Below are 14,743 nucleotides of genomic sequence, written 5' to 3' on the forward strand. Positions count from 1 at the left end.
TGACCAGGCAATGGTAGTCAAACTTGGGTACCACGCTCTGTGAGCCTTGTTTATGCCCCAGAAGAACACCTCTCTGCCTTCATTGCTCTAATCACTTAGGACCTGTGAAAAACCATCTTCATTATATTCTAAGGGGCCAGAACTAGGAGAGCCAACTTCACATTCACATCGTTAACTCAGGTCATCTGAAGAAGTGGGCTGTGCCCACGAAAGCTCATGATACCATGTGCATGTTTTGTTAGTCTATAAAGTGCTACCAGATCTTTTGTTGTTTAAGTTTATAGATACCCTCCTCAGACAGAATTTGGCCTTTGTTTTCTTTTCCGATGGCTGACCATGACTTCACCTCTCTTCCTGCCCTGCAAAGAGTGGCTCTGCAGAAGAGTTAAGATACTACAGGGGTCCATGTAAAAGCTATTTTTAGAGTCTTTCACTCAGATTCTGTCCTACACCAAGATATGCATGTACAGAAGAACAGAAAAAGCTGTCAGGGAATAGGTGTGTCTACACTAGCTATTGCCCATTGGTGCAAGTTAGAAGCTTAGAGGCTGCTCTGACTTGCACAGATTAGTTTGTTTCGCTCCCTCCCCCATTGTTTATAATAAATCTGAATCTAAAAAAGAAATAATTCAGAGGACTGATACTTGGAGAAAGGAGGGACCTAGCAAGGGCAAATACATAGGACCCAATTCCCCAGTGTGTTACACCAGTTTTATGGCAGCAAAACAAACCAGGCCTATATGGCTAGTGATAAAGCTTCTGCGATTGGAATCTTCAGTCTCTCTCTTACATATCTCAGGAGAAATTCTGCTCTCGTTTACACAGATATGTAGATTAACTCTACTGCTTTCACTGAACTTGCTTCCTCTTCTGCCTTCCCCCATCACTAGGTTTCCAATACCAAAAGGAGAACCCTGAGGGCAAATAGTGTGAGGGTGTTTCATGCTCACATTTACCTGTTGATGCTGCGAGTAACATGAGATTGAGGGAGCTTTATATTGTTTTTGCAGTACCATTTAAATGCTATTTGTAGTTAAGATCTCTGTGAGAACAGCCCTGATGCTAGAGTGGCTTTCAGCTAAACTTCTATATTATGGTTATTAGCAATAAGTATTTATATTCTGGTAACTCTCAAAGGCCCCAATTGGAATTGGGAACCTATAGAGCTGGGTGCTGTACAAACACATGAGAAACAGGGTTTGCAACCTAAAGACATACATAGTTTCTGTGAGTGAGGAGGAGTATTGGTGAGAAATCCTTGAGGTTGTGGTGCAAAAGTGTCTGGCTTCAGTCTGCAACAGGAGCACTGCAGATCATAAATTGCTAGCAGTACCGAAATAATGGTGGTGCTTCAGACTGGCCAGTGCCTAAACAAGTTCCCCTCTTTGGCTTACATTGATTTGACCTGTTCTAGTGCTGCTTTTCCAACCTTCTCATTTTTCTTTCCTAGTTCTTTCCCATTAATTGGATCCTCCTCTGGACTGCAGATTGCAAGTGGGAAGGTGTAACTTGTGATTTCTTTAATGTTAAGTGCACTCTCTGGGAAGGCATAATTTGTGACCTTTTCCGTGTACATGGTCAGAGTTATTCCCAGCCTAGCCATGTGTCAGCAAAACACTTATACTTTTTTTATTTTTGAAGTTGGGCCCAGACTCGCAACCCATCTATTATTCATGCGAGTAATTAAGTTTACACATATTAATAGTTCCACTGCCCTTTTGGGATTGCTCTGAGCATTGCTCTGCATGCAGTTTGGTACAGTTGCCACAGTTTTAAGCCTGTATATAGTGATACCAGTTCAACCCCTTGGGTGGAAGCAGTGATATGTGTATAACCTGTATATTGTCGCTACTTATTCCAGTGAATTTAGGCAAGTAAGTTGTATTAGTAAAAGGCATATTTAAACTGATATAACTGCCCATGCTAGAGGCTGTGCCAATGTAATGATTTCTAGGGATGTAAAATCCCATTTAATTAGTTAACCGGTTAAACATTGTGTTTAACCAGTTAACCAATTAAATGAGGGACTGGTGGGGGCTGCTCTGGCCGGGCTGGAGTACCCCCGCCTCATGCAGCAGGCCCCAAGGTGCTGCTCCAGCTCTCCCTGGTTAACTGTAGCGAGTAAGCATCACCTATTAAGAGTGATGCTTACCAGTTAACCATTCGCATCCCTAATTATTTCAGTGGGAAAAAAAATCATACTTTTGGTCAAAGTGATACCAAAATTGAGTGCAGACTAAGCCTCATTCACACCAACTGGCTGTGGGTCCTGTCCATTGGTGTAGTGCTTTGAGATTTCTCATGTAAACACAGAGTTAAGTATGTGCTTGAGTAATTGCGGAATCAGAGCCACATGGCACACCTCCGCTGCTTGCAGGATCCAAGCTGCGTGGCTATCTAATTGCAGTGTAGATGTTTGGGCTCAGGCTGGAGCCTGAGCTCTGAGACACTATAGGTGATAGGGCCTCCGAACCCAGACATCTGCGCTGTCTGACCCAGTTCTAAAACTGGATTTTTTTAAATCGAAGTAGAGACATGTGCCTGTAGACTTGGAAATCACTTGCAGTCTGAGTATATTCCCATCCTGTTTGTGGCCTCTAAGCACTACCAATCAGTAATAAATTAGTAACAACAGTAACCCTAAATATATTTGTTAGTTCCACTAAACTGCCCTTTTTGTTTTCTAGAATGAAATGCGTCTAGCCACACAGCAACTTTCCAAGCAGCTTCTTGCATATGAAAAGCAGGTAATGGCTAGTGATGTTTCTGCAAGGGTAACTCTCTCTCAACATTTAGCTGATTATATGGTACATATGAAAAATCTATTCAGTGGGTAGGATTTTCAGAATGGCTCATCAGTGGCCTAACTCGACTTCCACTGAAGCCATTGGGGAAAATCGTCTGTTGTCTTCAATGGGAGCAGCACTGAGCCCTTTTGAAAATTCTATCCAAAATGTTTGCATTAGTAAATTCATGATAATGCAGAGCAGCCTGTTCTTGATATGATCATTCCTTTTAAATAAATCTGATGTTGTTCCTTTAGGTAAGGAAATTCAAATATAAAGGCATGTATGAATAATTACGGGTTGAACCTCTCTTGTCCAGCACCCTCAGGACCTGACCAGTTCTGAATCAGAGAATTTGCCAAAACACAAGAGGTCAATATTGTCTAGCAGCATTGCCAACACTTCTACTGCTTGCTGGGCTCTTAGAAGACATTTAGGGGTAAATTAGAGCTAAGTAACAGCACAGAACACTGAAATGGCTGTAACCAAACATTGAGGTACTGTGGGGAAACTTGGCCACACCCATGATAAGTGGCTATCCAGCTAACTAAAGTCATGCTGGACCACGGATGTTGCTGGACCAGAGAGTGCCAGACTTGAGAGTTCGACCTTTAGTATATTATTTGTATATATATATGTAGTAAGATTCATAGTGTCTGCATAATGATCTTGTTGACTTAGTGTCCATGTATATTTTTATTTTCAGAATTTTGCCCTGGGTAAAGGAGATGAAGAAGTGATATCCACCCTTCATTACTTTTCAAAAGTAGTGGATGAGGTAATTTAAATGGCCTATAATAATTTCATCATGTTGTTTTTCTTCATTTGCCTCAGACCTCTACTAAAGGCTAGATGGTCCCTGGCCTTTGTGCAACCATGTCATTGAGAGGAAGGAATAATAATCCCTGTTCCCTTTGTATAGCCCTTGTGTTGGAATTACTAATAATATTTGAAAATATTCATAAGGGAAACCACCAAATACTAATTTAACCATACATTCCTGTATTGAATCCAAAAGCCAAGTAGTACATATACAATTGCTCTAAACATGCCTAAAAAGCTTAAATAATAAGCAATTTACTACAGCCAAACAGTAACAAAACATTTATAAGAATTTGATCAAGATACTTTCAAACAGTGCTCAGCCCATATTAGTGGCTCCAATGTGGTCAAGCAGGTATTAGCAATGAACCATTTAAGAGTTTACTTTTTATACCCTTTAACAAACAAGTGATGCCATTGCCAATTACTGACTTCAGCTAAAATAAATGGAGACAGTTCACCCATATTTGCAGATAAATCCCGATAAAATGTACAAACTCCTTTCTTCCTTAGGCCATTCCTTCTTATCTCCTCCCCTCCTTCCTGCTGACTGACAGCTTTTTCATTGCACATAATGCTGGTCGATGGGGTGGGAAGATCTATTGGCTCCTTTTAAGAGAAAGTCTTTTTCTCTTATTGACTGCAGTCACCACTATCAGTCAGGCCTTCCTTTCAGAAGGTTCTTCTTGTTTCATTAGTTATTCTTTGAACCAGGCATCCTCCCTACTCCACTCCTTTTGGCCTTATAACTCATTATTTTAAGGCCTGCCTTCTACATGTTATTCAGGTCCATTTTAACAACACCTATGTTTCCTTAACAAGTACGCTAACTTTCATTCTTCAGTCTGAGAGTTAGCCTATACCAGGTAAGAGACGGGCAGAACGGCTGCTACTGGAATGTTCTCTAGAGAGGAGTATAGAGCCCCAGCTCTGCACCCCAGGCCCATCTGTGTTTGTGTTACTTAGGGTACGTCTAGACTACAGGGTTTTGTCGACGGAAGTTTTACTGTCGACAAAACTTCTGTCGACATAGAGCGTCTAGACACATTCAGTTCTGTCAACAAAGCAAGCTGCTTTGTCGACAAAACCCTGTAGTCTAGACGCAACCCTACAGGCAATAACACCTTCTGTCGACAGAAGGTGTTATGCCTCGTAAAATGAGGTTTACCAGCGTCGACAAAACTGCTGAGTCCTGTCGACGTTATGTCGACGGAACTCAGCGGTAGTGTAGACGCAGGTATAGTTTTGTTGACAAAAGTCCACTTTTGTCGACAAAACTCAATAGTCTAGACACACCCTAAGGCAGTGCTGGGAGTATTGGCTCAAATCCACAAAGGTATTCAGGCTCATAACTTCCACTGAAAGTCCTGGTCTTTGTGAATCTGGGCCATTCAACCTCTTTGAGACCCTCCCATGTACTGTCCTCCATGCAAAGCTGTGCAAACTGGAGGGGAATTAGGGGAGACTCTGAAATGGGTCAAGTATCAACTGGATTGGGCTAGTTTATGATCTCCTCCTTCTGATACAAAAGGCTTTTACAGTATTAAGCATTAAACTCTGCAGTGCCCACATTTTCCAGAGAAAGGGACAAGCACAAGCAACAGTGAATGAAGTTTCAAATAGTCACCACAAGATAACAGAATTTTGTGCTGTGGGATTCAACAGGTGTTTGATAGTATGATGGTTGGTTTAAATCAGGCTACAGAAAATACTTTTGTTCTCTCCAGGCACTGAGTATCTGCAGGCATGGCCATTCTGCAGCTCTCCTTGGCCAAGAATGACAAACCACAGCTAATAGAAGCTGCAAATGGCCATGCCTGTGGATGCTTGGGTAAATAAAGTGTCACATGACTCACTAGCAGCTTCCTTCAACTGGAGGAGCTGCGACCCAAAGTTTGAAGACCATTGTATTACACCATCTGCCCAACGTTGTTGCGTCTCATTGGGAGTCAGCCTTCCCCCTCCACTTCTTTCCAAATAATTGTGGGGGGGGGGGGGGGGGGGGCAGGGAAAGGACATTGTATAGAATCAGTGCTCATTTCATTAGTGATTAAATTCCACTCTGCCTGATCTTGTGGTTTGCACTCAGGCAAAACTCCCATTGCCTTCAGTGGAGACAGTTGCATGAATCAAGAGTGTATCAAGATCCATTGCCCTCACTTATAAGAGCTCAGCACTTATAAAAATCACTAGGTGCCTAAATGTGACTTTTAGGAGTCAAACTTGATGTTTCGGTTTTGTTTTTTTAAAATTGGCCTTAATCTATTTCCCTCCCCTCCATCGCACCAATAAAGGAGAAAAATAAACCAAAATAAATAAGAAAATACTGATAAAATGTGAAATTTTAATAATTGAAACATTACATGCATAAAGAACAGTGGTTTAAAATTTAGTTTGAAAATTGAGAATAAGTGAACTGAGTTAAGGTTCAAGGAAGCTTTTCTTTTTGTTTGGACAGCATGGGTGTACTAGGCTAGGAGTCATCCAAGTGTGAAACCAGTATTTACATGGTAAATATTGTGGAGGTAATCTTTTTGCTTCAAAGCCTCTCCTTGAGCAAAGGGTCCCAGGGAACTATAGTACAGTGACCACTATAATTTTTGTTGAGGCTGTTAGAACTGTTGCTGACTACACATCTGATACAGTTCCTAGTACAGTCAGTGACAGCTGATTTTGCATTGTATTCAGTAGTGCTGTGCATTCAGTTTCCAGAGAAAAATGCTTCAAACCAAGTGGTATTTGAGTAAAGTCTAATAGCTTGGTATTTGTTTGTTTGGTGGTGGGATTTTTTTTAATACCACGGGTAACAGGGATATAGGTCAAAGCTACTACATTAGTGTTACTATTGATGGTGATGATGATGACTAATAATGACAACTGGTTTTTTGGAGTTTTTCCTACTATCTGGGATCAGAAATACCATGCAACCACCAAATCTGGCATTATTTGGCCCAATAACTGGTTCCCTGAGGAATTTTTAAATCCTAAGAGAAATGTAAACACAAATACTTGAAATATGCATGGAGAGGATAACAGGGCTGAGATAACACCTTCTATTGGACCAACTTCAGTTGTGGGATGTGGTAATTGTGAGTGATGTCGCCATTCTGGTGAAAGCTTTGAGGTAGAGACAGGTGGATGAATTCTTCTTCTTTTCCTTATGTTAGTATTGTGTCAGGTTCTGTGGTGGGGCAGAAGTTCAATCCATTAAAGTACAGTTAATGCAGCTCCAGTGAGGAATAGTCCATGTAGTGGACACTTTTGACATGTTTCTCCCAGAGAGAGTGTTCTGTGGCTTGTGAAGTATGTATAGCTGGTTCAATTTTTTTGTTGTTGTGTTGGGTAGTTATCAGGCTTTTTTGGTAGTTGTTTTGGATTTCTTGCATGATTTCCAGGTAACTTTCCCTGTTGTTTTTTAACTCCAGTGTTTGGGATCATGTGATTATTTCTCATTTGAGGTGGTCCTTTTTGGGGCATGTGAGGTACAGTAAATGGTTTTTCCATTTCTCTGAAGTCTCTGCCAAGCTGTTCAGCATATTTTGCAGTTATATGTAGTGGTCAGAGATAGGGATGTTAACGTGTAGATGACTACATGATTAACTGATAAGTCTGGGCTTATTGGTTAATCTTGTTAACTACATATACTCTCCCCTACCTTACTGCCTCTGTATCAAGCTTGCCCAGGCTCACCGTGGTCAAGGCTGTTCCATGGATGCCAGCGTAGCCTCTGTCCATGGGGAGCTCGTTCCCCTGTCGACAGGGGCTGCTGCTGCTGCCGCTGCCTGGGACTGCTGCCGCTGCCTTGTGCTGCTGCCTCTGATACAGAGGCAGCAGTGTGGGGTAGGTGGGGGCTCTCCAGGAGTGGGGCCAGGAGCATACTATCCAATAGTTGTGTAACTACTAAAATGTCATAAGGTTACACGACTATTCAATTACATGCTGTCTATCCTCCCTAGTCAGAAGGGTATAGAAAATGAGACATCTGGGGATGATATTTTGTTTCTTGTGTTTGCTCTGGAAATAGATATCGCTGTTACATTTTGTTTCCTTTTTCTTCATACTGTGGGGTTTCCATTTCAGATGTCTGAATTTGTTTTCCATTTTTATATGCAGTGTAGTTATTATAATAATAATAATAATAATAATAAAATTTAGTCACCTCCCCACCTAGCCTCTCTCATATCCTGGGGCTGCCAGGGCTACAACTATGCTGCGGACAGACACACATGGCTCACAGGCTGATGACCGTGTGTCTGTAGTACTCCATGCACAATGCAATGTTTTAGATAATTTCTTTCCCTTTCAGCTTAACATTCTCCATTGTGAGCTGGCAAAAGAACTTGCAGACACAATGGTTCTCCCGATCATACAGTTTCGAGAAAAAGATCTTACAGGTAAGTTTGATTAGATTCCAAATGGCTACCCAATGGCTTTTGATGCCTGACTTATTTCATAGAAAGGGGTTGATTATTGATCAATTTGTCATTAAGAAATTTGTTTTTATATTAATTGTAAGAAAAATCTGATATTTTCTTCTTGCTGCTAGACTGAACATGTTTTATCAGACATTATTGTGAGAAGTCCAGCACACACAGTACCTCTTTTAAAATACCAGGCCTTATTCTCCAATGTGTGATCTATTGTTATATCAATGTGACTTGAATTTAGTGGTATTACACTTGACATAAAGCTGGAGGAATGCAGCGGTGCACCTGGCTTGTGAATATCTGAAATGATGAACCTTATTGTGAGAACCCTGGGTTTGAAAAACATAGGAAGAATTTTTCTGATTACAAAGCACACCTGTTTTTTTCATGAAACAAAATACAGGACTATGTAGCACTTTAAAGAAAGGGAATTCAGGTGAAAGGGAATTCAGGTGAAAGGGAATCCTCTGAACTGGCATTCATGCTAAAATTCGACACTCTCCGCAGGGGGCTGAACAAAGACCCCAACTACCTTACCCATTACAAAGATAGCTTCCCCAATTATCACCTCTAATACCATTAACTCACAGACATCTACCCTTCCCCACCTCTAATATCATTAACTCACAGGCATTTACCTTCCTTCCCCCCTCCCCCCCGCCCCGCATCTCCCTTCTGTTCTGAAATGTGATTTGTCCTTTTCATATGTGTTCACTTTTTTTAATTGTATCCTTTGGTATATATGGTTGTGACTATTTTCTTCCACTATTTGATATGAGGAAGTGGGTTTGGCCCACGAAAGCTCATCATCTAATAAACCATCTTGTTAATCTTTAAAGTGCTACATTGTCCTGTATTTTGTTTCAGCTACACCAGAGTAACACGGCTACATTTCTATCACTGTTTTTTCATGTTTAGGATCTCCATCCTTGTAACACTGTTTCACCCAAGGAAAGAACCAAATGGCAGGTTGGCACAGAATTGGAAGTTCCTTGTTCACAAAGCAAAATAACAGCACAGACCTTTGTAATAATTTTGAAAGCAGGATGCTGTGCAAATTCAGAGAGATTCTAACCAGCATGTGCAAGAGAATCCTAGGATTTATTTATTCTGTCTCGACTTTAATAATAAATAGTTCCTATGCCAAGCTCACCTTAGACGTCATTTAGGTGCCTGCATTTGTTTAAACTGGTTTTATTGGAAGAGAAAACAACTGCAGTACAATTGCAAGAAAACGTGCTTTGGAGAAATGCTGTTTTCAGCGCATTTCATTTCCAGACATCACTATAGAGCAGTTAAGATTTTGATTGTCAATGGGCTCATCACTGATGCCTGTTGATTATAATAATTCTGTGGTAGGAATCAATGCAAGGGCACATAATGTCCAAATAAGATCTTTGTCCTTTGCTTGTGTGATTTCAGTTAAACACATACGTGTTTTCAGGGCTGGAGCCTCAGAGCTAACATTTTTCTATTCTGCTCTCATAACATGTTCATAATGGTAGTATCTGCGTGCCTTCCAATAATGAATCAAGCCACAAGATTAATATGTCACATTTGTTTTCATCCTCTCCCCAGATGGAGAAGGAGAATGCACAGCAGAGTGTCTTGTTTTAATTACAAACACACTCACGTGCAGTGCTGTATGTTTGTGACAGAGAAGGGATGGTAAAAGAAAGGCATCTTGCACTTGGAGCAAGATAGTGAGCTTTGTGATGACCAGTCATTCCTGATGGTCATTAGTTGCTGGGGGAGTTCATTGTTGGGCCAGCTGTTATGCTTATAAGAAGCAAGTTCCTTGTATAAATCACACCTGTACATACAGGATCTTTTTCCATATTCAGGGCTTGTGCAGTAAAGCAAATTTACCTAAAACTTACTTGCCTGCTTACACAGGTGCTTCCTTCCATGCTTTCTTTCCTGAGGTCCCAGCAAGGGGTTGGCAGTGGGGCATCATGTGACCTAGTGATACATCGGAGGAAGAGAAGTATTCCTTGCAGTAGGAGGAGAGGTGGCTCTGTGAAATGAATAGTAATGTAAAACACAGCAGAGCATGAAGGTGGAAACTACGTATATTGCAGTTGGCTCCCCAGGGCCCAGTTAGGATTGAGATCTCATTTGTGCTAGGCACTAGGTAAACTCAAAGAGTCCTGGCCTTGAGTAAGGATGTAAAATCCCATTTAATCAGTTAACCGGTTAAACGATTAAGCGGGATCCCGGGCAGGGGCTGCTGGCTCCTGGCCCCTCGGAGGGCTGCTGGCTCTACCAGTGCTATGGGGAGCTGCTGGCTCTGCCAGTCCCACAGGGCCAGCTCTCACCCCAACCTGCAGCGTGATGTGCCCGGCGGGGCTGAAGCAGCTCTCCACCCATGGTGGGCGATGGCTGGGGGGGGGGAGGGAAGAGGCTGCTCCTGGGTCCCGGTTAACCATCACCTGGTATGCATCATCCGTTGAGGTGATGGTTACCTGTTTATGGTGATGGTTAAGGGTGATACTGGGTACCCAGCTAACCAGTTACCCATTCACATCCCTAGCCTTGAGGTGTTTATAATTTAATTGATGATAAAACCGAATAAATGGATTAAACAAACGGGGCATAAGAGATGCCAGCGACTCTGCAAATATTTTGCAAGAGCTGCTCTTCATTTATTACTTTCAAGACATGAACATAAGTTACACGTTTCTGTGTGCAGGAGTAAAATTACTTAGGTAACTATCCTTCAAGTATCTATAAAGGGAGTTAGGTTTTGATTCTGCTTGAATAAGCAATTTATACAGCTCTCGCATTCTGAAGTGTTGACTTTTTTTATTTCAGAAGTAAGCACTTTAAAGGATCTTTTTGGCCTTGCTAGCAATGGTATGTTTCATATTTTTGTTTCTTTCTAATGGCATGCATGCATTAATTATCTCACAGGAGATGTGTTGTGTGTATACCTATGCCATGATGCTGAAAATCTTTCTTCTTTCCAGAACATGATCTCTCCATGGCAAAGTATAGCCGATTGCCAAAAAGAAAGGAAAATGAAAAGGTAAAAAAAAGTCTTATACTGTAGTTTGGTTCTTAATGTACGGAAAATCTTTAATCAGTGGCTGTGCCTGCATATTTATTTTCAGCTACAGCTTTGCAAAGTAAAAAATCTAGGTTTTGTGGATTGAATCCACAGTAGCTCAGTGCTCCCAGTGATTGACTTCTCAGTTGAGAAGAGCACTGAAGCATGTGCCTAATTTGAAGGAACTTTTTCCATGCTTCAAGAAAGGCACATTGTGCTGTTTAAAGCTCCCAGGGCTGTGAATAAGGACATGGGTGAGGAATATACTTTGAAACCATTTTTCTTAGTGTATTTGAGTTAGCTGGCATGTTTTGTTTATTTTGGCTTAGTAATTTACTGTTTTCACTTGCAATCAGTTAAATCCTTAATAAAAAACCCGCTTAAATACTTAATAAAAAGCCTTTTGTTTATTGTCAAGCTCAGTGTAAATAATTGTTACTGGGGGAGCCGTAGCTGTGCATCTCTCTCTTTCACTGATAAAGGGGATGAACAGTTTTATGAGCTTTCTCTGTGTAAATCTTTTATACAGAGTAAGATGGATTTATTTGGAGGGTTTGATCCCTTTTGGAGGCTGTGTTCCTAGATGATGTCAACAGCCCTGTAGCTGAGCCCTTCCAAGGCTGAGCTGATCTGGCATCTGTGGCTCTGCTGGGGTGCTGTTACCCCACCTTTGTGCCTTGGCTGGGAAAGACTAGAGCTTCTGGCTCAACAGGACAGGATGGTGGAAGGTATGCAGACTCAGTGGCTTGATCGGTGCACTGAGTTACAGTCCCAAGAGGGGCTCTGGAATCGAACGCGTCACAGCTGTACAATAGGATTATTGTTGCAGCATGCTGGTATTTGAAATGATGTAATATTGCCATATGCCTACTGTGCTTAAAGGACTACGTTCTCCTCTTCATTGTACACAGCAGGTTTCTGGATTTTGATTCTCATTTCATCTACAGCACATGAAAGGGATGTCAATGGGACATCGGGAGGCTGGGGTGTGCAAAAAATAAGACTGAGACAATGGGAACTTGACACTTTTAGAGAGATCAGAAGATCATTTAAGGGATCTGCATTGCAGATCAAAATGCAATGTTTAGCTCCTGTAGCAGACGTGCTTGGAAATGCAGCAGATGGTGACTTTTGCACAGAACTATTGGTTCTATGAATTATGCACATGTAAGTTCTGATCTCAGATACAATGAAATTACTCCAGATTTGTGCTGATGTAACTGAGGTGATAACCCGACGCATTCAATATAAAATATGTAGTATTTGTGCTATTTACAGCTCAAAGCTCATATGTTTGAAGAGAGGCAAGATGAGTGAGGTAATATCTTTTATTGGATCAGCTTCTACTGGTGAGAGAGACGGACTTTCATGCCACATGGAGCTCTTCAGGTCCTCAAAAAAATTTTTTTTTTATTCTCTCTCTTACCAGTAGAAATTGGTTCAATAAAAGATATATTACCTCACCCACCTTGTGTCTTGAATACCCTGGGACTGACGCAGCTGTATCTACATTGCATATATCAATTAAAGTTAAAAAGGCAGTTCAGTGTGTTGCTGGGTAAGGCCAATATAAGTTGACTTAATGTTTTTACTTCTAATGCTTGTTTTTAGCTTGTCATGGAGATATTATTTCTCATAATGAAAAATAAAAAATTAATGATATGAAAATAATCATTTAAAGATCTGGCTATATCCATAATACGATTCAAAGTTCTGCACACATGTTTATTCAGCTAAAGACAGAAGTAGTGAAGGAGGTGGCAAATGCAAGGAGGAAGCAGCATCTTTCATCATTACAGTATTACTGTGCCCTGAATGCACTGCAGTACAGGAAGAGAATTGCAATGATGGAACCTATGCTAGGATACACTCAAGGACAGGTATGTACAGTAAAGCCAGGATAGTGGAAACACCACTTAAAGGGACATGTCTCTGGGATGACATAGAATGGGGGTGGGCAATAATGTTTAATGGGAGGCCACTCCAAGATTTTGGTGAGTGGTCAAGTGCTCCACTTTTCTATGGAGAAGGTGCGGGGTCTGGGACGGGTTGGGTGCAGAAGGGAGCTTGGAGTAGGGGACTGGGATGCCGGAGAGAGTGTGGGGTTTGAGAGGGAGTTTGGGTGAAGGAGGAGGTTGTGATCTGGGGCAGGGGTTTAGGGTGCAGGGGCCGAGGGGGAGTATGGGTGCAGGAGAGGATTCTGGCTGGGGGGGAGAACTGTAGGGTACAGAGGGTTTGGATGGTGACCTGGCACAGAAGGGGTGGTGACCTGAAGTAGGGAGCTTGGGGGAGGGTGGGACTGGGGTGTCAGAGGCAGGCTGTGGCTGGGAGGCACTTTCCTAACTGGCTCCCAGCCAGCATCCCTGCAGGACCCCGAGACAGGCTACTGTCTTCCACAGCCCCAGGCTGCTCAAAATGGCTGGCTACTCCTGTGGCTCTCTGCTCCGGGTGCCGAGGGGAGAGGGAGGATTTGTGCCCTTCCCCTAGAAAAATCTCTCAGCTACCATTGGTTGGTTTCCATGAAGCCTCCCCCTCCCACTCCCCCTGGTGCCTGGATCAGAGACCCACAGGGAACAGCCGGCTGCTTAAAGCAACATGGGGCTGCTCTGAAGTAACTGGCTGTTCCGTGCCTGAGGGTCCCAGCAGGGCAGCCTGAGGCAGGATCCGGTGGCCTGATAGGCCATATGTTGCCTGTCCCGGCATAGAAGGAGTTTTGGTAGCTGACACGTGAAAATAGGGAAAACCTTTTCATAATGTAAAATGTTGTGCTGTCATGTTTATTCTGTGTGAACCTGTAGATTTCCTTCCTGTATTCAAAGGACAGGCATAGTAAGCCAAATTTTTCAGGGCCTACTCAGGTTGTACTTTATTTGTGGTCAAATAGTTGGACAGTAAGCTTTTCATAACAAAAATTAGAACACATGCAAAATCGGCACATTCTGGGCTGACTGGCCTGGCCACTAAACTGTCATCACAAAAAAATTTACTCCCATGTCATTGTTCGCTTTGTGTTTATAAGCTTACCTGTGTGACAGTTTACTTCCCTGCGTGAGGTATTCAGCATGAGTCTAGTGTGAACAGGAAGCGGAACATGTGTTGGAAAGTAAGAGAGATCATGTAATCAAGTGGGTTGAACACAAGGGTAGGAGATCGTATATACTAATCCTTGCTTAGCCAGTGATTTGCTGTGTGACTTTGGCCAAATATGCCCGTTTCCAAGTCCATAAAATGTGACGACAATTCTAAAAACCTACTTCTCAGGCGTGTTGGGAGGATTCATTGATTAATATTTGTACAGCACTTTGGCTCTATTTTAAGGTCTGTTCACATTGACAGAATGATGTCAAGGGTCCTTAATGTAAATGAGAACCAGGACCTGAAACTACTGAGTGTAAATAACTCTATACCAAAGGTTGACAAACTATGCACATCCCCCACAGGCGTGTGGAGGAACGTTTTGGGGCATGGTTGGAGCCTGGGCCAGCCACAACTAAGGATTGAGAGGGAGCGCCACCCAGCTTTGCCTGCTGGCCTGGGGCCTTGGCCCCTAAGTGCAGGTTTGACCGTGACCTCGCCCTTGCTCCCACCCTCTGCTATGCCCCAGCCTTGGCTCCCTTACCCTGTCTGCATCTCCTCTCTCCACCTCCCCCTTGCAGAGC

The 14,743-nt window shown here is 42.4% G+C and overlaps 1 protein-coding gene across 3 annotated transcripts in view; it reads left to right on the forward strand.

Moving 5' to 3' along the window:
* Positions 1–14,743, forward strand: part of APPL2 (adaptor protein, phosphotyrosine interacting with PH domain and leucine zipper 2) — a 62,783-nt gene that overhangs the window by 17,316 nt on the left and 30,724 nt on the right. For all 3 annotated transcript variants that reach the window (XM_075938590.1, XM_075938601.1, XM_075938612.1), the window contains 6 exons: positions 2,688–2,747; positions 3,493–3,564; positions 7,915–8,002; positions 10,850–10,891; positions 11,005–11,063; positions 12,818–12,964. In XM_075938590.1, the coding sequence (XP_075794705.1) occupies positions 2,688–2,747; positions 3,493–3,564; positions 7,915–8,002; positions 10,850–10,891; positions 11,005–11,063; positions 12,818–12,964 (468 nt within the window). The remainder of the gene's footprint in view (positions 1–2,687; positions 2,748–3,492; positions 3,565–7,914; positions 8,003–10,849; positions 10,892–11,004; positions 11,064–12,817; positions 12,965–14,743) is intronic.

Source organism: Pelodiscus sinensis, chromosome 1 (genome assembly GCF_049634645.1).
Source record: "Pelodiscus sinensis isolate JC-2024 chromosome 1, ASM4963464v1, whole genome shotgun sequence".
Classification (NCBI taxonomy): domain Eukaryota; kingdom Metazoa; phylum Chordata; order Testudines; family Trionychidae; genus Pelodiscus; species Pelodiscus sinensis.